Source organism: Mesocricetus auratus, unplaced genomic scaffold, assembly GCF_017639785.1.
Source record: "Mesocricetus auratus isolate SY011 unplaced genomic scaffold, BCM_Maur_2.0 Super-Scaffold_100676, whole genome shotgun sequence".
Classification (NCBI taxonomy): Eukaryota; Metazoa; Chordata; class Mammalia; order Rodentia; family Cricetidae; genus Mesocricetus; species Mesocricetus auratus.
The window spans coordinates 102,161,396-102,185,112 of NW_024429266.1; the positions used below are offsets into that span (position 1 = coordinate 102,161,396).

Genomic DNA, 23,717 nt, shown 5'->3' on the forward strand with positions numbered 1-23,717 from the left:
TCCCTGGAAATGGGCGTCTCTACCCCAGAACATCTCCGTAGGCCCGAGCAGGAGGCTGGGAAATGCCTGGGCTTCACAAGAGACACCCAATGGCCTGGAAAAAAATAGTACTTCGGGCGGGGGGGGGGGGTAGCCTGGTCAAACTCGAAAATGGGGTGTGAGGGACGGGAGAGACACAGCTGTGCAGTTACAGGAAGAGCAAACCCCCCTGGTGGACAGAAAGGGTAACTAACAGCCTTGGGGAGAAGGGAATCTGGTGAATGCTCGCTCGAGGAGCGCTAACCCTTTCAGAAGCAGACGGAGTGAGGCCAAGCCGAGTACAACGTCTGACACTAAACGCAGAAAAGGGCCTGAACCCCGCTCTCAGCCCTAGATTCCTAGTGGACCAAGGCCCACACACGCTAGGCAGGGTTTCTCTGGAACCAAGGAGCCTCGTTGCTAGGCGACCGTGCTTATAAAGACTTGCCCACTACCAAGATGGCGCGCGATCGCGCTTCATGCCAGAAACCAAGCCCTTCCTGGGGGACCATTTTGAAGTCTGGCAAGCTCACGACTCCGGACTGAAGCTAAGAGACTCAGTCACGGAGCACTAGAAGAGATGCAGAGAATGCCAGTTGGGGCGCAGAGGGAAAGGTAGCCTGCGCCTGTCACTGACAGGACTCTCTCAGAGAGGACGCGGCTGCCTCTACCCTTAACAAAAATGGCCGCCCAAGGAGCGTGCCTTGTCGCGCCGTGAATTATGGCAGTGCTTCCGGTCCCGCTGCCCTCAGCAAAGATGGCGGCAGTGGAGAAGCGGCGGCCGGCAGTAGCCCCCGCGGCCAATTTCGCGGACAGCGGCCGGACGTCGGTGTCGCAGGCGGCGGCGGCAGCCGAGAGCGAGGAGGACTTCCTACGGCAGGTCGGCGTGACGGAGATGCTGCGCGCGGCCCTGCTGAAGGTGCTGGAGACGCGGCCCGAGGAGCCCATCGCCTTCTTGGCGCACTACTTCGAGAACATGGGCCTGCGCTCGCCAGCCAACGGCGGCGCCGGGGAACCCCCAGGCCAGCTCCTCCTGCAGCAGCAGCGCCTGGGCCGCGCGCTGTGGCACCTTCGCCTGGCTCACCACTCGCAGAGGTGCGGACGATGGCGGGCGGGGTGCCCGGACTACAGCTCCCGACATGCCCCGCGCGGGCTCAACCTGCCGCCGGCGCGGGGCATATCCGGGAGTCGTAGTCTGTCCTCTTTTCCGGAGCCTGGTCCGCTTAGAGCGGTGTGGCATCTGAATTACAGCTCCCGGCATGCTTCGCGTAGATTTCGGCCGCTGTGAAGCGCGGAGTGCACTGGGAGTTGTGGTCCTGGTAGGGAGTGTTGGGAGTTGTAGTCCATCTATCGCTGGAGCCTAAGGGGTTTTTACTTTTGAGCCCAGTCCAGTTTCTCCTCGCAGCCCAGGGTTTTGGAGGTCAAGAAGCCTAGCGACGACCTGGCCCAAGATGCCATCCCTGCAGTCAGAGCATAAATAGCTGCGGCGCTTGTCCAGGAGGTGGGCAGCCTGTGTTCTGAAGCTCCGCCCTGCAGAGCAGCCCTGAGATGGCACCCGCTGAGCACAGGCTGGTCTAGAACCAGGTGTCTAGAGCCAGGGGTGAACCTGCAGGGAGGCCTGGAGCTCAGCGGTTGCAATCGCTTGTGTGCCCCAGTGGGAACAGTTTCCGGTGTAGAAGATGTGACGGAGGGACACTTTCCCATTGCTGATCAGTAGCCGTCATCGACCAGCAAATGACAAAGCCGGTGTCTGGGGTCTCGGCGTGGAAGTGGCTTTACAAAGGGTGCATGGAGGAAGAAGATGCTGGGCAGCAGTAACCCGGCTTTGCCCAGGGGGGTCAAAGGCCAAGGATCATCCATTCCTGCTGGTCCCCCCGACCCCGAGTCCCAGAAGGAGTGAGTGAGCGTAGGGGTGGCTCTGAGCAAAGCAGACGCCTCTGCACGGGGTGGGGGTTCAGTGTCCCCAGATGATGGCCAGGAAGGGAAGGATGGGGCATGATGGGCTGATGTGGCAGGGGAGAGAGGTTACGGACAGATGGTCGGAGGGACACAGGCACAAAGGCTGGAGACCAGTGTTCTGGAAGGTTCCTGGTCACCTGGTGAGGAACCCAAGCAAGAGGGAGGACGGAGTCTACAGCTGAGACCGCAGTGGGAATGTGAGCAGTAGACTGGGTGTACCAGTGTGCCGGCTTCCCAGACCATGGCACAGAGACTTATAGTTACGAGGGCCTGACTTCAGCTTAGGCATGCTTCTTGCTAACTCTCATTGCGTGCCCTGTTTCTCTTCTGAGCTCTTTACCTTTCTCTCACTCTGTACATCTTACTTTCCTGTTTCCTCTGTGTCTGGCTGGCGTCTGCCTGGCTTCTGGCCCAGGCATCTCCCTCTCTTTCTCCCTAGTTCTCTCATTCTTTTGTTCCTAGGTCTCTCCCACTTCTTCTCTCTGCTCCCCAGCCCCCCAGTCGCTCTGTTGCCTAGCTGTTGGCCATTCAGCTTTATCAGACCAATCAGGTGCCTTAGGCAGGCAAAGCAACACAGTTAACACATTAACAAATGGGGCAGAAACACAGGAAGCACATCTTTACGTATTTAAAGTAATATTCCACAACAGAAACACAGGAAGCACATCTTTACGTATTTAAAGTAATATTCCACAACAGAAACACAGGAAGCACATCTTTGCATAGTTAAAGTAACGTTCCTCAGCACATCAGCAGAGGAGCAAGCACACACAGGTCTGCACCCTGAGGTGCCCCTGGGAGGGAGGGAGGGACCAGGAACAAACGGCTTCCTGGGACGTGTCTGCAAGAGAGTCTCCCGTGGATGAAAAGCATGAACTGAGTGATTTAACAGAGAACCGCTGTCTGTGAGTTGAAGTCACAGCCTCACGTGAGGACCAGGGGCAGAGGTTGTGACCATGTCACTAGGTCTCTGTCTTTCACCACGAGTTTGGCCTCTGTGCCACCGTCCTAACCCTGCCAGCTCCTGGGCTCACACCTGCCCACTTCTGACATGGCCTCGTCTTAACCAGCTGGAACCATGAAAACTGTGGTTCTGTATGGACATGAACTTGGGGTCACTGCGTGTTGGTGGTGGTTGTACTCTTAGGTTCTCTGGGGGGCCCGTCACCCAACTCCCAAATATTATATCACACACAGGAGGCTTATTCTTACTTAGGAATGCCCGGCCGTAGCTTGACTTGTTTCTAGCCAGCTTTTCTTAAATTACCCCATCCACCTTTTGCCTGTGGACTTTTTCCTGTCCTTCCTTCTGTAATATCACTTTCACTCTTACTCTGGGCCCCTTCTTTTCCCAATCCTTCTCTTGTTCCTAGAGCTTCCTTTTTCTCCCATTTATTCTCTCTGCATGCCGCCTCCACCTGTCATTTCTCCTGCCTTGCTATTGGCCATTCACTTCTTTATTAGAGCAATCGGGTGTTTTAAGCAGGCGAAGTAACACAGCTTCACAGTTAAACAAATGCAGCATAACAATTCCACACATCCTTGCATAAGAAACAGATGTTCCACAGCATACACAAATGTATCACGTCTTAAAATAATACTCTACCACAACTGCTCACCCCAGGACCTAGTGTTACACCGCTACTGTGTGTGTCTGTGTAGACAGTGTGATGATGTCTGTGTAGACAGTGTGATGATGTCTGTGTAGACAGTGTGATGATGTCTGTGTAGACAGTGTGATGATGTCTGTGTAGACAGTGTGATGTCTGTGTAGACAGTGTGATGATGTCTGTGTAGACAGTGTGATGATGTCTGTGTAGACAGTGTGATGATGTCTGTGTAGACAGTGTGATGATGTCTGTGTGGACAGTGTGATGATGTCTGTGTAGACAGCGTGATGATGTCTGTGTGGACAGTGTGATGATGTCTGTGTGGACAGCGTGATGATGTCTGTGTAGACAGTGTGATGATGTCTGTGTAGACAGTGTGATGTCTGTGTAGACAGTTTGATGATGTCTATGTAGACAGTGTGATGATGTCTGTGTAGACAGCGTGATGTCTGTGTAGACAGTGTGATGATGTCTGTGTGGACAGTGTGATGATGTCTGTGTAGACAGTGTGATGTCTGTGTAGACAGTGTGATGATGTCTGTGTAGACAGTGTGATGATGTCTGTGTAGACAGTGTGATGTCTGTGTAGACAGTGTGATGATGTCTGTGTAGACAGTGTGATGATGTCTGTGTAGACAGTGTGATGATGTCTGTGTGGACAGTGTGATGATGTCTGTGTAGACAGTGTGATGATGTCTGTGTAGACAGTGTGATGATGTCTGTGTAGACAGTGTGATGATGTCTGTGTAGACAGTGTGATGATGTCTGTGTAGACAGTTTGATGATGTCTGTGTAGACAGTGTGATGATGTCTGTGTAGACAGTGTGATGATGTCTGTGTAGACAGTGTGATGATGTCTGTGTAGACAGTGTGATGTCTGTGTAGACAGTGTGATGATGTCTGTGTAGACAGTGTGATGATGTCTGTGTAGACAGTGTGATGTCTGTGTAGACAGTGTGATGATGTCTGTGTGGACAGTGTGATGATGTCTGTGTAGACAGTGTGATGTCTGTGTAGACAGTGTGATGATGTCTGTGTAGACAGTGTGATGATGTCTGTGTAGACAGTGTGATGTCTGTGTAGACAGTGTGATGATGTCTGTGTAGACAGTGTGATGATGTCTGTGTAGACAGTGTGATGTCTGTGTAGACAGTGTGATGTCTGTGTAGACAGTTTGATGATGTCTGTGTAGACAGTGTGATGATGTCTGTGTAGACAGTGTGATGTCTGTGTAGACAGTGTGATGATGTCTGTGTGGACAGTGTGATGATGTCTGTGTAGACAGTGTGATGATGTCTGTGTAGACAGTGTGATGATGTCTGTGTGGACAGTGTGATGATGTCTGTGTAGACAGTGTGATGTCTGTGTGGACAGTGTGATGATGTCTGTGTAGACAGTGTGATGATGTCTGTGTAGACATGATGGCGTCTGTGTGGAGAGCAGGTACTTGTGCAGTGCTCGCCACCACACGTGGAGACGCTGTCACTGAAAGCTGTCCGCACGGTCACTTCCCCTGGAACTAAGGGGCTGTGTTTCTCAAGTCCCTCCCAGGCCTCCCTAGGCCATGGCCATGGTGTCCCCATCTGTCTTCTCCCTGCCACCCCATGAGAGCCACTTAAAATCACTGTTCACCCCAGAAGATGGCTGAAGTCTTGGCCACCAGGGGCCCAGCCAGGAGTCAGACCCATGGGACAAACCCCTGTAAACCTTCCTGGCTACCTTCCTGCTAATGGTGGCAGGGGAAAGACACTGAACATACTGTCCCTAAGCTGTTAGGGAGGGATTTTTGTGACGCTTTTAGGGCTCCTTTTTTCTCAGATACAACTTAATGATTTAAAATCACTGAGGCGCTAGCTGGTCCCATTAACGGGTGATCAGTGTAAGCCTCCTCTCAACCACAGCATTCTCCCTGAGGCACCCAGGTCCTGCAAGGTGCTGAGGAGCATCCCTGCCTCCACCCTGCCCCAGGGAAAGCCCCTGGCAGAAGGAGAAGGGGCGGCCACTGCCTGCACAGAGTTCTGAGCACTCAGAAAGAGCCATAGCCCGTGCTCTCCCGAGGCTGGAGCTCGTCACCTTGTCTCTGCCCCCTCTCAGGGACTCACTGGGGATCCCCGGAGAGGCTGTGAGCCACCTGAGAGGTGGGTGTCCTTGTACCAGGCAGTAATTACCTGCTCCGTGTCTGTAAACAGCCAAGGGCAAGGTGGGTGGAGCCCTCCCCCGTGCCAGCACAACATCACGTTGTCCATCTTCCCAAGAATCTGGAGTTGCAGAATTGGGGTTTGCATTCCTCAGGTAAGCAGAGCCAGGCTCACAGAGGCAGCAGTGTCAGGACGCCAGTGACCCTGGGAGCAGGTCTGGATCTGGTCCAGGAATCAAGCAAGGGCCCAGGCCTTGTACCCTGGAGGTCACTGCCAGAGAAGGTAGAGTCAGGACGAGAGAGCTGGCGGCTGTGTATCAGCCAGTCGGGAGAGCTATGTTGTGCTGCTATAACAAACAGCTCCAGACTCTCCGACTCTTAACACAGCTGGGGCCCTGCTGAGATACCTTCACAAAAGACACAGTCTGTTCTCTGGCACCTGCTGCAGCTGGCTAGGATTTACTAAGTACCGACCACACCAAGGTCTCTAGAGGGTGAAGCATCCAAAGAGGCCCCAGGAGGTCAGGTGAAGCTGAACCACACGGGACCAGGGTAAGGTCCACTGTCAGACCGTTGCTCTCAGGGTCCTGCAGTCACCCCCCTCAGAACCTCGATGTCCCACAGAGCTGTGTTCATGGTCACCACTGTGGTCCACCAGGAGGGACTCCACCCTGGGGAAGGGGAAGGAGCCGCCTGACGCAGTACGCCCTTTCTTTGCTCACTAGCTCCAGAACTGGCCACTTTGTGTCTCAAAACTTTATTTACAAGTCAGCCGTGGTGCTGAGGCACAGAGATCATGAGTTTAAGGCTCAAGCGTCAGCTACTGAGCGATCCTGCTTCAAAATAAACAGCCAGCCTGCCACAGGATGGCTGTGTGAAGACATCACAGGAAGGCTTAGGTGTGTAGGTGATAGCAGTGAGGACTGCCCTTGTCCCTGCACCACCCACCCCCTGCCATTTCCTGAGGGTGCAGTGAAAGATCCCTTCATAGATGCCCAACCGTCTGCTGGCTGGTTGAATGGGCACTTATCAGTGCGGACTGTGTGCTGAGGTGACTCCGCTGGCAGAATATTCTCACTTAGCATGCCCAAACCACTGGTTCCAGCACTACATAAACTGGACATGGCGCACTCAGGAAGTGGAGGCAGGAGGATGAGGAATTCAAGATCAGTCTGGGCTACTTGAGATCTGGACTCAAACAGAAACCCCCAAAAGCTCGCCCAGTTTGCTGGCTTCTGATGACCTGACCCATCCAGCTGCTGGAAGTCATGTGAAGAGAGAAGGGACCCAATCCTTCTCACCCGCACACACATCACATGCACGCATACATTCCTACACATGTATGCTCATGACTGATAATTCATTTTGCAACAGGGTCTCACTCTGTAGACCAGGCTGACCTCAAACAGAGATCCGCCTGCCTCTGCCTCCTAGGTGCTGGGATTAAAGGATTGCTCTACCACTTTCTTTGGGTTTTTCTTTGGTTGGTTGGTTTTTCAAGACAGGGTTTCTCTGTATGACTTTGGAGGCTGCCCCGGAACTCTCTCTGAAGACCAGGCTGGTCTTGAACTCACAAGAGTCCGCCTGCCTCTGCCTCCTGAGTGCTGGGATTAAAGGCGTGCGCCACCAACGCCCGGCCCCTAAATACATTTTAAGAAAGCAAATATCAGGGGTTCCTCGATGCCTGGTGCTCTGGAGGGCGGGGCAGGCAAATGAGCTGGATTGCTGGGGAGGTCTGGAAAGGCGCTCGCTGGTGGCCGACCAGACTGGGGGCCCCTGACACCCCGCTATCCCCACAGGACGGCCTTTAACAACAATGTGAGCGTGGCCTACGAGTGTCTGAGCGCCAGTGGCCGCAAGAAGAAGCCGGGGCTGGACGGGCGCACATACAGTGAGCTGCTGAAGCGCGTGTGCAGGGACGGCGGGGCACCCGAGGAGGTGGTGGCGCCACTTCTGCGCAAGATTCAGTGCCGGGACCACGAGGCCGTGCCGCTGGGCATCTTCCGGGCCGGCATGCTGTCGTGCTTCGTGCTGCTGGAGTTCGTGGCACGGGCCGGCGCCCTCTTCCAGCTGCTGGAGGACCCAGGCCTGGCGGTGGCCGATCGGCGCGTGGGCCAGGCTGTGCTGGACACGCTCGAGGGCGCGCTAGGCGCGGGAGACCTGGCGGCGGCGCCCACACACTACCTAGAGGCCGGTTCCCGCCTGGGCCCCGACAGCCTGGCACATGCCCTGGACCGGGCAGCGACCGGACGGCGGCCCAGCGCGCCCATGGCCCGCGAGGAGTTCCTGGAGAAGGCAGCCGCCCTCTTCATCGCCAAGGTCAAGCCGGTGGGCTGAGCCCACAACGCAGGCACGCCCAGTCACCTGGGAAGGTTCGGACTGGACATGGGACCTGCAAACCAGTGTCCCAGCATCCTTCACGGGGCCCTCGCCCAAGGAAGGGGACCCGCGTGGACCCTGCAGGACCAGCACCTGCAGCTCAGTCCCCTCTGTACTGGCCTGCCATCCCTACTCAAAGAAATAAAATTTGAAAAGCCTTGCTGATCGCCTGTGTGCAGCTCCTCGCCCATTGCCACGGACTGCAGGTCCCCGCCCCGGGCCCCTCACCCTAGGGACCACCAAAGATGAGGGGACATTGGGAGGATCTTCCCAAGGACAGCACATCTCTGCTGATGGCCAGACTTGTAGCAGGCCTTCTTGGACCAGCAGCCCCCAAATCATTAGTTATTAGTTAGGAATTAGGAACGCTGGTCCTTAGCCTTTTCCTTTAACTTTCTAGTAACTTATGTGCGGGCCTGAGGCTCATTTACCCCTGTCTACTGCTGTCCATTCAGCTCTCCAGCTTCTCCAGGCTGGCTGGCTGGCTGGCTGGCCCCCGTTTCCTCTCTACCCACCAGCCCCACCTATCCCTCCTCTGCCACTCTGCCTGATTTTTATTAAATCAGGTGCCTTAGGTAGGCAAGATAAAACAGCAGCACATATTTTCATAGCTAAACAAATGTAGCATACACAGAAGAAACATAATTAACAAATGCAGTATATCTTTACATACTTAAACAATTATTCTGTAACACAAACAGACACACACTTTTTACACAGTTAAACAAATATTCTATTCCACAACAAGGGTTCCACCCCTGAGATCCTCCTCACTGGGGGATTCTAGACGGACCTCCACCGCTGACCATGCCCGCAGCCCCTCACTGAGGAATTCTAGGCAGGGCTCTTATTCCTTAGCCCCTCAGCCTTCTTGGAGTTTTTTGTTTGTTTGTTTGTTTGTTTTTGTTTTGTTTTTCGAGACAGGGTTTCTCTGTGACTTTGGAGGCTGTCCTGGAACTTGCTCATGTAGACCAGACTGGTCTCAAACTCACAAGAGATCCGCCTGCCTCTGCCTCCTGAGTGCTGGGATTATAGGTGTGTGCCACCACTGCCCGACTTCTTGGAGTTTTATTAAACTTTTTTCTTTTTTTGTAATTCTGTGTGTGGTAGTCAGAGGACTTCGTGTAGGGGTCAGCTCTGACCTTCTGCCCACTGATCTTAAGTCAGTCCTGGTGGCAAGTGCCCTCACCAGCCATGCCACCTGCCTTGGCATTTTGAGACATCATCTCCCCAGGTTGCCTAGGCTAGTTTGAACTCTTGACCCTCCTGCCTCACCTTCCCATCAGCTTGAGTGACAGTGGGAGCCACCATGCCCAGCTGCATTGACGCTTTCTGAATCCCACGACTGACTAGAGACAGGCTGGACTTGTCCCATCTCTCAGCATTTCTGGGTTATGAGCCTATCAACCCTGACCTGAGACATTCCGAGAAACGGCCTTGTGCCCTAGCTACACTCACTAGGCAGGTAAGAGGGAGAATTAGTGCCTTCTCGCCTTGGCCAGGACACCAGAGTGACAACCTTATGTCCTCTGCTAACTCAGGGAAGCCACCCTACAGGGCTTGGCTCCCCTACTGGATTGAAGCCCCCAGGGCTGGGGGAGGGGTGCGCTGTGAAGAGCAGGGATGTCAGGGGTGGGGGGGTAGAGTAGGGGTTGGGGGTCAGGGGGGTGGCTAGCTATGAGCAGAGCCCCATACGTACAAACCCATAGCTTCCATAGCTAGACCCCACGCCATTCTCCACCTCCTGGCGCTGCACCAGTCACAGATCACCGGAATGTCCCTGACACCCCATGACCCCAGCTGTCTGAGGGTGTCCCTGTAGGAGTCAAACAGGGAAGCAAACCTGTCAGAGAGATGATCATGAAAACCCTGTAGAGATTGACATCATCAGTCTGGATGATGAGACTTCAGGAGTCAAACGCCAGGCGGTTCAGGTTCATTGCCAGCGAACATAAAACACAGTTTGGGAAAAGGTGTCCAGGGCACAGTCGGTTCAATCAGCACAGTTCCAGGTGCACAGTAAAGCTTAGGCTGCGGCCACGTAGAAACTCTCTGATGAAGCACTTGTGACCTAGGGGTGGGCTCTAGAGCTCACAGGCTCTGACCGGGACAGCCGAGGTCAGCAGGTCATAGAGCACACGGGACACCTCCCTGATGGGGGTGTCCTTCTGTATGTACGTTTCTCTTGTTGGTTAATGAATAAAACACTGTTTGACTGGTGACCAGGCAGGAAGGATAGGCAGGGCGACCAAACGAGAATTCCGGGAAAGGTAGGCAGAGGACACACCAGGCGTTCTCCAAGGTAAGACCATGTGGAGATGCATAGATTAGCAGAAATGGGTTAATAACTAAGACAGAGCTAGCCAGTAAGTAGCCCAAGCCATCGGCCAACAGTTTAATAAATAATATAGCATATGTATGTGTGCTTATTTGGGGCTGAGGGCTGCGGGACCAGGCTAGAAAGAAAACCAGCAACATCTCCCCTAAGGGTGGTTAATGGTCTAGGGAGGGAAGAGTCTGGAATAATCACTCTGGGGAACTTGGGGGAGGTCTGCCTCTACAGCAAAAGGTGGGTGGGGTCTGCCTCCATAGATAGCAATAAGGTCACCAAGTCACTTATGACCTCTACTCTCAGCTTTCTGGATGGTACACAGTTATTTGATTTGTCTCCTCCATTGAGAAGACACCTCTGTGTGCTAGCTGGCATTCCTGGTTCTCTTAGTGCTTCTCTGAGTACAAGGCCTCTGTGCCCATGACAGCTATCCTGCAAGTTCCGGCCTAAACCTCTGCAGACAATCAGGGATGCTTGACTAGGAGGCCGTGGGCTGAATTCTGCAGCTGTCCTGTCACCACAAAACCAGTAAATAGGACTGGTGTGTGTAGGGGGAGATTAGACACCTGTGCCGCTGGCCACGCCCGCTTTGGGTATGGCTGCAGGTGCTTGCGAGCGAGGTAATTAGAGACTGGGAAGAGAGACGCTCTCTTTCTGGGGATTCCAGTCGGGTCTCGGAAGCTGCTGAGACCAAGCTGGGTTGCCGATTTCTCTCGTAAGTACCTTCCACAATGAATCGTCATCTTTACCCTTATAAAGTGTGGGAGTCACATTGCAGTGGCAGGCATGCCAGACTGAGCTGAGAGGTGACCTGGCTTTTGTTTTGCTTTGATGTCCAGGCCGCTGGCCTCCACCTCAGGGTCTTTCAGTGTGCTGTTCCAGGTCCCTGCAGCCCTGTTCCTCGGGGCTCAGATCACCCCATGTCACCCCCTCAGAGCCAGCTCTCCCGTCCACAGTGATCCTCACCGCCTCCTGTTCTCTGACCCCTGGAATTAGTTTCCACAAATGGTGCATTTATTTATTATTTGGTTTTGCCAAGCAGGGTTTCTCTATTAACAGCCCTGGCTGTCCTAGAACTCCCTCTGTAGACCAGGCTGGCCTCGAACTCACAGAGATCCGCCTGCCTCTGCCTCCCGAATGCTGGGATTAAAGGTGTGTGCACCACCACGGCCCGGCTGCCACATCGAGCCCAGGTGCAGGGACTGTGTTGTCATGCTGGCACCCAGAGCCTCCGCTTGCACAGGAGAGGGAAGGAGGGAGGGAGAAAGCTAATTCTTTGGGAGTGGGAGTCATTAAGGCCATGTCAATCCCTGTGACTTCCATTACATTTACCACAGACTTCACCGGCCACAGCCCCTCACACGGTCCACCCCAGCACCGAAGGAGACAGGGACAGCGGCCCCTTCCTCCTCTTCAGTGCCTGCAGAACTCTCATGCTCCTGCCTCCCTCTAGAACCTCTAAGTCAGTCTCCAATGCTATCTGCAGCTCCCTCTGGCCACATGGAGGTGACAGGCCTGCGTGTTCTGGGGACCAGATAGAGATGTGTTTACAGGCATTCTTCTCTAGGTAAAGTTTGTCTAGAGTCTGGTTCTGCCCGTGCAGAGCAAGTAACCCTACTGTTGCAGGATATTTGATCACGTCGTGAACCCCGAGATTGCATTATTTACTGGAAAAACCTGTTTCTAGTTGTGACGTGACTCAGCCCTACCCAGCACACACCTTTAATACAAGAGCTTTCTGCTTGTTGTAAACAGGATTAAATAAAAACAACATTCCATAGGTCAAGAAGTCAGGTTGAGCAAGAGACCAGTAGACAGGAAGTAACCATAGAGAAAGCAAAAAAAAAAAAAGTTCTGGACAAAAAAGCCAGATGTAACTCCCTAGTCATACATTCTCTCAGGTGGGCTGGTGCTTAGCGGCACAGAGAGAGGCACAGCTGCTGCCTGTGGGCTGGAGCCATCCCCAGACCATGCACCAGCACCAAGCTGACACACCACGCTGAGCCACACCAATGGCTGACATAGAAGTTTGTCTCACGGGATCAGATCCAGATGGAAAAAAAACCTAAACAGATTACCCTGTATTTAAAAAAAAAAGTTCATAGATTTAAAAAAGAAAATGGGTATAAAACAGTTATAGAAAATAGTTTATAAATTATTAGATAAAGTCTTTTTTGGGGGGAAGGGGGTGTTTCCCTGTGTAACAGTCCTGGCTGTCCTGGAACTCACTTTGTAGACCAGGCTGACCTTGAACTCACTGAGATCCACCTGCCTCTGCGTCTGTCTCCCAAGTGCTGGGATTAAAGGCATGTGTCACCACCACCTTGCCAAGATAAAGTCTTTAAAGAGAGAATAAAATAGCTGGACAATGGTGGTCTACATCTTTGATCCCAGCACTCTGGGAGGAGAGACAGACAGATATCTGTGAGTTCAAGACCAGCCTGGTCTACAGAGCAATTGCCAGGACAGGCTCCAAAGCTACAGGAAACCCTATCTCAAAACACGTCCCCAAAAGAGAGAATAAGATATAAAAAAGATAAGCCACATAAAGATGGAAAACACACAGTCTGGATCCTATAAAGTGTTGTGTTGATTTTGAATTTTTCTAATTCTAATTAACAGAGAATGACAGCTGCTGAGAGACATTGCATTATGGAATTAAACCAACCTAGATACGTTAGGAATGGCTTAACTTTAAAATTGAAATTAAGGCTAGGTGGTGGTGGCTCATGTCTTTAATCCCAGCACTCTGGAGGCAGAGGCAGGCAGATCTCTGTGAGTTCGAGGCCAGCCTGATCTACAGAGTTCCAGAACAGCCTCCAAAGCCACACAGAAACCCTGTCTGGAAAAACAAAGAAAAAATTGAAATTAAAAAATGCATTGCTTTGGGGAAAAGGTTATGCTTTTATTTCTACTGAAAACAAAAGGTTATAGATTTGTTCAAGGTTAAAGATAAGTTTTGATCAGGTGAGAACCCCTGAAAATCCTGACTACAGACATAAATAAACCTTAAAAAATCTACAAGACAGGTGACACATATTTTACCTGCTCAGACATAAAAAACCCTCATCTTTAACTGACTTGTACACACCACACATTCCATACTTGTGTTAATGTAGACGTGTGTGCTACCTTTGAAAGTTTGTGTTTTCAGAGCAGGGGACCAGACACCAATGAAAACAAGTGGCCCAGGTGATTCAGCCTCTCAGTGTGTTTGTTGCAGTTTCCTCAACAGAACAGCTTCAAGGCTGCTGGCTGTCCAGCCTCATGGACTACTCCAGCCAGACTGCAGATAAGCCCCACATTTTCCCATCACACAGAGACTAGACAGCAGTCAGCTCTCCCAGGATTTGACCATTATCTCAATTATCTCAGGGTACCTCAAAGATTCCAGTGCCCCCAGACAACTCTAGAAAACACAGCGCCCATATTCCCAAGAGGCGGGATGAATGGCTTTTGGTCATTCGGTGGGTTATGGATATCTGTCATGGCTTAAGTGGGTTGGTTACAAGTTGTTATTGGACATGGTCAGGGAGATAGCTGAACAAAGGGTGGAATACGGGGCTTCATGCATGCTGGGCCAGCTCTGCTAGTGACAAGCACTCTCACCATTGAACCCCAGCCCAGCCCAGCCCACCCCTCCCCAGCCCAGCCCAGCCCATCCCTCCCCAGCCCACCCCTCCCTCCCCTCCCCAGCCCAGCCCACCCCTCCCCAGCCCCTGACCCAGGCTCCTTTCTCTCCCTTTGCTCAGCTGCACAGGACCCCCCAGGGGAGCAGCGGCCTGTCCTCTGGGCTCCCAAGTGGGTGGATTATTCTCTCAAGTATGGTGTTGGCTACCAACTGTCGGATGGAGGCAGTGGCGTGCTGTTTCGGGACGGATCCCACATGGCCCTGCGCCCCCCAGGAGGGTAATCTGTGGGCCTCCTCCCTATCCCCAGGGATCCAGGCTCTACCCTGGCCTCTCTTGATAATGGCTGTCTGCCCGTAGAGAGCACAGTGACGCGATGATGGGGTTGGTTCTGTGCTCTTTTCCGCATGACGGAAATCAACGGAGGTGGGAGAGGGGACTTTTGACAACGTGGACACTGTTGTGTGACACTGGGGAAGCCATGTTCATGGAGGTCAGGCTGTGGCATGCACAAGGCCCAGGGTCCCCTCACCACCACCAGAGTGTGAACGAGTAGTGGAGCACATCTGTCATCCCCGCATCTGCATGTGGAGGCAGGAGGATCAGGAGTTCAAAGTCATCCTCAGCTACATAGCAAGTTCAAGGCCAGCCTGGGCTACTTGAGACAGGGAAACACAATGTCTCCACACACAAAGGAGCTGACATCAGACCGGGTCAGGCCGAGTCAACACTGCATGGCAGGTACGTGGTGGTGTGCTCTGCCACTCGTGCATGGGGAAGGAAGAGGTCTGCACTGGTTGTTTTCCTCAAAGGCTCCTCCTCTTACTCTCGGACATAGGATTCTCAATGACACTCGGCTGGCTGGCCAGTGAGTCCCAGGCAACCTACTGCCTGTCCATCCCCAGCGCCGGGTCACCGGCCTTCGCCGCCACACCAGTGTCTCACCTATGCTGGGATCCGAGCTCATGCTGTCACGAGGAGCCACCTCCTTGGCCCCACGAACCACTTCTTTTCTTGTTTCTTGTTTTGTTTTGTTTGAGACAGGGCTCCTCTGTGTGGCCCTGGCTGTCCTGGAACTGGCTCTGTAGACCAGGCTGGCCTCGAACACTCACAGAGATCCACCTGTCTCTGCCTCCCGAGTGATGGGATTAAAGGCATGTGCCACCAACACCCGGCCCCGCCCGGCTTTCTTTTTTTTTTTTTTTTTTTTTTGGTTTTTCAAGACAGGGTTTCTCTGTGGCTTTGGAGGCTGTCCTGGAACTCGCTCTTGTAGACCAGGCTGGCCTCGAACTCACAGAGATCCGCCTGCCTCTGCCTCCTGAGTGCTGGGATTAAAGGCGTGCGCCACCAACGCCCGGCCCCGCTCGGCTTTCTTACAGACAAACAAAAACTTGGTTTTGAAGGGCCATATCCCAGGTTACTAAACTTGGTAGGTGACAAAGGACCAACTCAAATGGCTCAGTAAAGCAAAGAACCCACAGGTTCTCATCCAGGGAAAGCAGACCTGCAGCATGATGCTGTGGACTTGGCATCCCAGGAACTAACCAGGCTGGGGCAATCCTAAGCCAATCCAGGCTAAAGAGTGAGTTAAAAGCCAGTATCCACATGTTGAGAAACCCTGTCTCAAAAGTAAACAAGCACACCGGGTGGTGGCGGTACACAGCTCTGACCCAGCACTCGCTCTGAGCTCCAGGACAGTCGGGGCTACACAGAGAAACCCTGTCTCAGAAAACAAAGACAAAAATCGCAGAAGCACTATTATCAGCATGTGTCTCTCTACCAGTTGGCCTCAGCTTTCCAGAACGGGAAAGAAATGGTCCCAGAATCCCTGGCCAAGAGCTCCAGCCCTGTCCTAGAAAACGCCCAGGACTAAGGTTCACCATAAGCCACTCCTGCAGCTTGGGGTAGGGACAGCCCCTCCCTTTGAGGAGGCCTATCCTATCCTGATCTGATGACCAGTCTCTGATACTGGGGACCTGGGGTCATGACATGTCTGAACACAGCAGTGAGGAGACCCCAGTCACCAGAAGCCACACTAGCACACTTCCCAGAAGTTCACCACCCAGCATTCAGCATGTTTATGAGACCAAATGCAGGCTCACCTCAGGGGCATGGAGGGAGGGAGGGGAGCTCTGTTGTGCTGTCCATCAGGGCATTCTCGGTGTAGGCTGTGGGAGTGGTAATCCCGGCACACTGAGAGGAAGGCTTGGGCTGTTTGCTGTGTCCTGACAGCTAGGTAACACTATAAGATGGCCACTGACCAGACAGGAGGAGCAGAGAACACAGGTAGCCCTGGCAAAAGCATGGCCAGTAAGTAAGTCTTCTAGCCCAAGGGTCCAGGGGGAGGACAGGCAAGGCCTGACTGTCCCGTGCTGCACGTGAGGCTAGTCCCTAGCCACATCAAGCAGCCCCACCTTTGACACTGTTCCCTTGTCCCCACACAGGTCTACCTGCTATGCCCAACCAGGACAGGATGAAGGAGCACCTGCAGGTGCTTGGTGCAGGTGGGGAGTGGCCATTTCCCAGCCCCAGGTGTTGATGCAGCTGTAGCCCTCCAGAATGCCCACAGGCGGGGTCAGTCAACAGCACAACCCAGGGCCAGAACCACCCACCCCTAGAGGTCACACGGACACGACACGCACCCTCCTACAAGGCTTAACTATGCTGCCAACCCCACCTCTCATGATCAAAAGGCATGGAGTGTGGGTGTCTGCACTGGACAACCTCAGGGACTTTGCAAGTCTGTTCCAGCTCCTCTAACCTCCCGGAATGCCTCTCCAACTGCTTTCTGGCCTGTTTAAGCAGGACTACGGTGTGGTCAAAGGTCAGCCTGAGATAAGGATCCAGCGCCGGGATTAAGATTCCACCTCCTGGAAGCCATTCCTGCAAACCCCAAATTGACGATTCTGCTGCCCTTCTTTTTTTTTTTTTTTTTTTTTTTTTTTCGAGACAGGGTTTCTCTATATTGCTTTGGCAGTGTCCTGGAACTCGCTCTGTAGACCAGGCTGGCCTGGAACTCACAGAGATCTTCCAGTCTCTGCCTCCCGAGTGCTGGGATTAAAGGCGTGAGCCGCCAACGTCCGGCTCTGTCTGCCCTCCTAAGTAAACCCACAGACACTAAAAAGGGACAACCACATTTTCTCTATTGGGAAAACAAGGCGGATTCTGCTCCGCCCCGCTCAAGCCACGCCCAATTACCCGCCCACAACCACACCCCTGGACGTCACAAAAAAGGTCCCCAAAGCCGCAGCTGCCGAGCTGCACCACGCAGCCCTGCCCTGCCCGCCACTCCGCACACAGGCAGCCGCGGAGCGCTTCCGGCCGGAGGCGACGGCGGCCTCCGGGGCTTCGGAAACGCAAGGCGCCTGCGCGGCAGGGCGGGGAAAGAAGACTACAATTCCCGGCGTGCCCCGCGGGCGGGCGCGCAGATACATTCCGGACCCGGTGGAGGCGTCGCACAGGCGCATTCGAGACCCGGCAGTGGCGCGCAGGCGCATTTCCGGCCCGGCGGCAGCGGCGCGCAGGCGCATTCGAGGCCCGGGTGTGGCACGCAGGCGCATTCGGGGACCGAAGGAGGCACGCAGGCGCTTGCGGGGCCCGGAGCCGGTGCGCACGCGCATTCGAGGCCTGGTGGCTGCGGCGCGCAGGCGCATTCGGCGCGGGCCGGGCCGGGCCGAAGCGAGCGCCGGGCGGGCAGCGGCGCCAGAGCGAGTGGAGCCTTCGGGGTCCCCGGGTGGCGGCGGCGGCGGTGCAGAGGAGGAAGGCGGCGGCTCTCCCCCCTGCCGGCGCGCGACCCGGTCCGTCCCGCGAGCTCGCGCCGGTCCCGCGGCCCGGCCCGGCCCCGGCCCCGGGCCCCTCCGCCGCCGCCGCCACCGCCATGGCCCGGCCACTGGTGCCCAGCTCGCAGAAGGCGCTGCTGCTGGAGCTGAAGGGGCTGCAGGAGGAGCCGGTGGAGGGCTTCCGGGTGACGCTGGTGGACGAGGGCGACCTGTACAACTGGGAGGTGGCCATCTTCGGGCCCCCCAACACCTACTACGAGGGAGGCTACTTCAAGGTGAGACGGGCCTCAGTTTCCCCTCTGTACCCCTCCCCCCCGCCAGGTTGGCTCAGGTCCTGCGTGCAAAGGCGGCCTCTCCCTTTTTGTGTTGGTCACGTACTGATCTAACCCCGGGGGCCTAGATTCCCTGGACTCTCCGACAGAGACCACAGAGGACCAGGGACAGCTAATGACTGGCGTGTCCCCAAGCAGTCCCCCACCACAAGACACAGGGGCCTCCAGAGGCGCTGGCTAGCTTGTTCCCAGGCTGCACTGGACCAAGCATGTCCCTGGAGAAGGATCTCCCCAGGTTGTCTCCAGGGGCAGCTACTGTGGCCTTCTTGTCCCCAGGTAGTCCCCTCACAAGACACAGGAGCCTTTGGAACCCCCGCTGCAACGCTGGCAAGCGTGTTCTCACTAGCACATCCATGGGGAAGGTTCTCCCTGCTTGTCCCCATCCCAGGACATAGAGGACCAGGGGCAGGTGCTGGCTGGCATCCCCAGGCTGCTCCCCACTCTGGAACACAACCCCTCAGAGACAGCTGCTGGCTGGCATCCCCAGGCTGTTCCCCACTGCAGACACAGGGCCAGTGGTAGTTGCTGTCCCGTGTGTCCCCAGGGAAGGATGTGAAGCCTGGACAGCCACCTGCTCCAGTTCCAGCAGAGGCCCTGACAGGGCTTTGGCAGCCTTACATACTTGGATAGCAGCCACCTCCAGCCCTAGTCAGGCTTTATGTAATGCCTTCCAAGGGGACAGTGCAGACAGGGGCCCCGCTGCCCACCCTGATCCTCAGTCACACCCTGGGTTCCTGCCAAGGGCCCTGGCCCCTAGAGCTCTCTGTCTGCCCTGTCCTGGGCAGCCTCTCTCAGGTTCCACTGAGCAGATGGCTTCTGGGATGCCTGATTTTGACTTGCAGGCAGTGTCCTCCGCCCTCTAGTGGCTTAAGGCACAATGCACCAGATGTTTTTGTGATTGAGTGCAGGGACAGATGCTTGTCCTGTGGCTTCACTTGTGGAAGATATCCCTCCCCTTCTTGGTCAGTGACTAGGACAGCAGCAGTCTACTCTGCCGGGGTAACTCGAGTTAGGGTTAGGGGACAACGTACAAAGACTGGGGGACACAAGTGGACACCCTGGAATGCGGTCTGAGCTAGAAGCCTCGGGGCTGTCCAGAAGCTATTGTTACCTTGTGTCCTGGGGTGGGGGCTGTCAGGAGGACAAGCTGAACTGTTCCCGGCTGTAAAGGGCTGTGGGTAGAGCCTCCTAGGCTCACATTATTCTAGGGACAGCTTGGGAGAAGGCCCTGCAGGATGTCCGTCAAATCTGCCCTCGTGGTACCTCCTGTGTGGTGTGGGTGACTGAGACATGGAGCCCCTCTGAGGGGAGCTGTTAGCTTCCTCTGGACGGCCAGTCTGTCTCGCTCTGAATGGGGATGTCTGGGAAGAGGTGGGAGCCTTCCCAATTCTAAGCCTCAGTTTGCTCGCTTTTAAAAAGCATCTAAAGCCGGGCATTGGTGGCACACGCCTTTAATCCCAGCACTCGGGAGGCAGAGGCAGGTGGATCTCTATGAGGCAAGCTCCAGGATTGCCTCTAAAACAATACAGAGAAACCCTGTCCCAAAAACCAAGAAAAAAAAAAAAAAGCATCTGGAGCCACAGGAGTGGAGTGACAGGTCTTGTTCCAGCGAGGTCACGTTCCCCTCTGGATGTCCTAAGGGGATCAGGAGTAGGAACTAAGTTTGTATATGTCCCGTGGGAGGGAGCCAGGGGGCAGAGCCTCCAGCTTGAATTTCTGGCCGGCTCTGAGGCCACAGGCCACTTCTCCTCAGTGTTCTCCTTACCCAGAGGACACTTAGGGAGCCCCAAGACTAGGGCAAACCTCAGGCCTTCCTCCTCTGCCATCCTAAAGTTTCCAGGACAGTGGGCAGCTGCTGGTGGCCACCTTTGCCCGGGTCCCCAAACCTGGGTGGTGCTGGCGGAAGACCTGACTCATCCCACTGGCTGGCAAGTGGCACTGCTCTAAGCCTCTCCTCACCTGCATGCCAGCTCACAGGTGGTGCCTGGGTTGCACTGGGCTTGGCCTCGGTGCCTGAGCTGATGACTGGCGGCCTGTCTTGGACACTGCTCTTCATCCCCTCTGGGTACAGCTCCTAACGCCAGTGCTCGCTGCGCTGCCATTGGTTCACCCTTCTTTCTGCCACCTACAGGCTCGCCTCAAGTTCCCCATCGACTACCCATATTCCCCACCAGCCTTCCGGTTCCTCACCAAGATGTGGCACCCAAACATCTATGAGGTAAGTAAGTCACTACCAGCACCCCAGATACCTGCCTCGGGCACCCCCACCACACACACCTTGGCCTCCCTTGTACATGCCCGCACCTCATCTTACCCTGCTCATTCTTGCAGACAGGGGACGTGTGCATCTCCATCCTCCATCCCCCAGTTGACGACCCACAGAGTGGGGAGCTGCCCTCAGAGCGGTGGAACCCCACACAGAATGTCAGGACCATCCTCCTGAGTGTGATCTCCCTGCTGAATGAGCCCAACACCTTCTCGCCCGCCAATGTGGACGCCTCAGTGATGTACCGGAAGTGGAAGGAGAGCAAGGGGAAGGACCGCGAGTACACCGACATCATCCGGTGAGTGCCAGCGGTGGGCAGGGCAGGGCAGCGCCACTGCGGGTCCTGCTTACAGCACATGCTGCTGGCTGTCAGAGTGACCTGTGTTCATATGTGCAGTGGGGTACGCCCCGCACAGCACAGGCCCTTCCCATAGCTGCTCCTCGGGTGGCAACTGCTGTTTCCAATCGTGCATCCTCAGCTTGGGAGGAAGGGAGGAACGGGAAGGGAGGTCCAGAGCACAAGTAGACCACCCAAGATGGCCAAGATCTCTCTTTGGCTCGTCACTTGATGTGTCTTCATGGGTGACTGGGTACTATATAGGCCACACCCTCAACTGCCTCTGTAAGCATCGCTTGCATTTGTGGTTGACACTTAGAGCCTTTCTGCAAAGGGGGAAGGTCACTGAGCCCACTGTGAGCATCCTCAGGAGCCTGTGTGACAGTGTCCACATCCATCATCACTTTTCAGCAGGGATTCCTGGCTTGTTTGGGGGTCAGGTGGTCTCCCTTATACCCCTAAAGCTGGGTATGAGATTGCACTTGCAGGATTCTACCCAAATGTCAGCCCTGCTGAGTGTCCATGCTGGTACCCACATTCCCAGGCCCGGTCGCTTGACTTCTCTGTTTTCTGAGACAGACTTTCCTGTAACCCCAGATCCTCCTCAAGTTTCCTCCTGGTGCCAGGGTGACATAACACCTCACTGAGGTCCCCTGCTTCAGCACTGACCCAGGAGGACAGGTGCTTGTCCACACACAGTGACCTGGGCCCATCAGCAAGCGTGCTGAGCAAGCCACACATGTCAGCCTGGAGCCCTGGACAGGGCAAGCCCCTGCCCGTCATGAGGAGCTCTGGGCCTTGTCCTCCAGAAGGCAGGCCTGACTTCTCAGAATCAACGCAGGCTACAGCTTGGTGGTCAGGGCTAGAACAGGGTCTCTGGCCTCAGAACAAGATTCGCGTGTGTTCCCCCCTCTCCCGCTGTGTAGCCCTATGGTGGAGGTGTCAGTTATTCAGGAATGTCTGCATGCTGCACTGTGGCGGTGTCACCCTGCTCAGATCAGCATGGTCTGCAAGTCCCTGCAGCCCTGTCCTTGTCCTCTGCTCGGGCTATCTTGTGGGGTTTCTTTTCTCGGTTTCTGAGAGAGACAAAGTCTTACTATGTAACCCTTGGCTGTCCTAGAACTAGCAGGTAGACCATACTGGCCTCTAACTGAGACCCACCTGCCTCTGCCTCCTGAGTGCTGGGGTTAAAGGTGTGTGCCACCACCATACGGCTTAATTATGGCCTTTGTTGTTGTTGGCTGTTCTGCCTGTCCTTTGTAAGTAAATGTTTTAAGCTTGAGTTTGCTGTGGGTACACTGAGCCCTTTCCTGTCAGCCTGACAGTCGGGACCATAAAGGTGTCTGACAGGCTGCCCTGGACTCTGCACTCACAGGGTACCCCTGGGTGCAGGCACCAGTGGAGGCTTTGGAGCTGGGTCTCCTGCCTCCTGGAAGCCTTTGGCCCAGTTCCTGGCTGCTTCCTTGCTGTGTCCCTGTCCCAGAGCAGAAGCCCCATGCGATTTTTACCGTACTGACTCCACGAGCCTCTTGCTATGACCATGAAGAGGCCCCGTACTGCTCCTGGGACTCAGCCTGAGAGCCAGTGTCTAGACACAACGATGCACAGCTAGAGACCGGTGGGAGAGCCTTGAGACAGGTCTAGGCTAGTACAATGTGCTGTCTGTCACAGACGCCCCTCCAGCAGTGTCTCGTACCCCATCCCTCCATGGAAGCTGAGACCAGCGTCTGCCCGCCCTCTTCACCCATTAGTGCCTGCACCCTGAGGACGGCCAGGCCCCTCGGAGCACCTGAGGCTCAAGCCCAGGCCTGATTTCTTTAGTTAATTGCTGCCCTTGTGCAGGGAAGCTCTTGCTGTGTATTGCTTCAGAGTGAAGCCAAGCCAGATGGGTGTCCCTGTCACTCCCCCCGCAGTCCCAACTGTAAGCCTCCAGGACTGGCTTCGCCAGCACCTCAGCTAGGTTGCAGTTTGGGAGTTTGTTTTGTGTGGTGTGGTTTGGGGTGGGTGCATACATAAGAAGCCAAGGGGCAAGGTCTGGTGTCCTGCTCTGTCACTGTCTGTCCAGGTCCTGTGTGCTCCCCACAGCTCTGGAATTGCAGGCCTCGAGGCTGCCGTGCGGCCGCTGTGCTGAGGACTGAGCTGCTGGGGACTTGCTTGCACAGCCGCTGCTCTTGCTGCACACTCTTTGTCATTTAAGCCCGGTCCTGCGGTGGCCCAGGCGGGCTCCAGACTCACAGCAGCTTCCCGCCTCAGCCTCCAAGTGCCAGGCAATAGGCCTGTGTCCAGCACGTCTGTTACTTTCCTGCCTGGGAGCTGTCACTGAGCCACCGTTGTCTCCTGGCCCCTCCTCCCACTTCACCCCCATCCATTGTCTTTGGAATACCGGGGTGCCTTGGCCATGGCCTCACCTCCCCTGTCTCCCCAGGAAGCAGGTCCTGGGGACCAAGGTGGACGCGGAGCGTGATGGCGTGAAGGTGCCCACCACGCTGGCTGAGTACTGTGTGAAGACCAAGGCGCCGGCGCCCGACGAGGGCTCAGACCTCTTCTACGACGACTACTATGAGGACGGCGAAGTGGAGGAGGCCGACAGCTGCTTTGGGGACGAAGAGGACGACTCTGGCACCGAGGAGTCCTGACCCACGTCCCTGAAATAAACTTACAAATTTTACCTCAGCAGGACCCGTGTGGGCCTCAGGCGACAGACTACCTCACTGAGGTTCCATGTGGGCTCCCGTCCCGTGACCCTTAGGTCCTCTTAACCCATGGTGCCTGGCAGACACCCCACTCAGCTCACAGATGGTGACGAGCCTGGGAGGCTGGGGACTGCCTGGTGGGGAGGCAGAGACTCCATCCCAGCCTGAGCAGGGCCAGCCTCACAGTCACCTCCTCTGCTTTGGTGTGTGTGAAATCCAAATAAAATGGCTTTCTGAGAAGCTGGG

The 23,717-nt window shown here is 55.1% G+C and overlaps 2 protein-coding genes across 3 annotated transcripts; both read left to right on the top strand.

The window, feature by feature from the left end:
* The first annotated feature begins 584 nt into the window (after positions 1–584).
* On the top strand, positions 585–8,263 carry Tpgs1 (tubulin polyglutamylase complex subunit 1). Its single transcript, XM_005083352.4, has 2 exons — positions 585–1,113; positions 7,524–8,263. The coding sequence occupies exons 1-2, from the start codon at positions 740–742 to the stop codon at positions 8,059–8,061; spliced, it is 912 nt and encodes a 303-aa protein (XP_005083409.1). The 5' UTR covers positions 585–739; the 3' UTR covers positions 8,062–8,263.
* Positions 8,264–17,326: 9,063 nt separating this feature from the next.
* Positions 17,327–23,711, top strand: Cdc34 (cell division cycle 34, ubiqiutin conjugating enzyme). Of its 2 annotated transcripts, none has more exons than XM_040737960.1 (4): positions 17,327–18,118; positions 20,307–20,393; positions 20,507–20,739; positions 23,208–23,451. In XM_040737960.1, the coding sequence occupies exons 1-4, from the start codon at positions 17,942–17,944 to the stop codon at positions 23,248–23,250; spliced, it is 540 nt and encodes a 179-aa protein (XP_040593894.1). In that variant the 5' UTR covers positions 17,327–17,941; the 3' UTR covers positions 23,251–23,451. The 2 variants fall into 2 exon arrangements, with proteins under 2 accessions (XP_040593894.1, XP_040593893.1); XM_040737959.1 differs by having other exon boundaries at positions 17,328–18,118; positions 23,204–23,711.
* Positions 23,712–23,717: the final 6 nt, after the last annotated feature.

What these genes read in the sequence shown, in the direction of transcription:
- Tpgs1 (XM_005083352.4), top strand. Translation starts at nt 740, where the DNA reads ATGGCAGTGCTTCCGGTCCCGCTGCCCTCAGCAAAGATGGCGGCAGTG. An exon ending in CTGGCTCACCACTCGCAGAG is followed by an intron (nt 1,114 to 7,523) that starts GTGCGGACGATG and finishes CTATCCCCACAG; the next exon opens with GACGGCCTTTAACAACAATG.
- Cdc34 (XM_040737959.1), top strand. Translation starts at nt 17,942, where the DNA reads ATGGCCCGGCCACTGGTGCCCAGCTCGCAGAAGGCGCTGCTGCTGGAG. An exon ending in ACGAGGGAGGCTACTTCAAG is followed by an intron (nt 18,119 to 20,306) that starts GTGAGACGGGCC and finishes TGCCACCTACAG; the next exon opens with GCTCGCCTCAAGTTCCCCAT. An exon ending in GGCACCCAAACATCTATGAG is followed by an intron (nt 20,394 to 20,506) that starts GTAAGTAAGTCA and finishes TCATTCTTGCAG; the next exon opens with ACAGGGGACGTGTGCATCTC.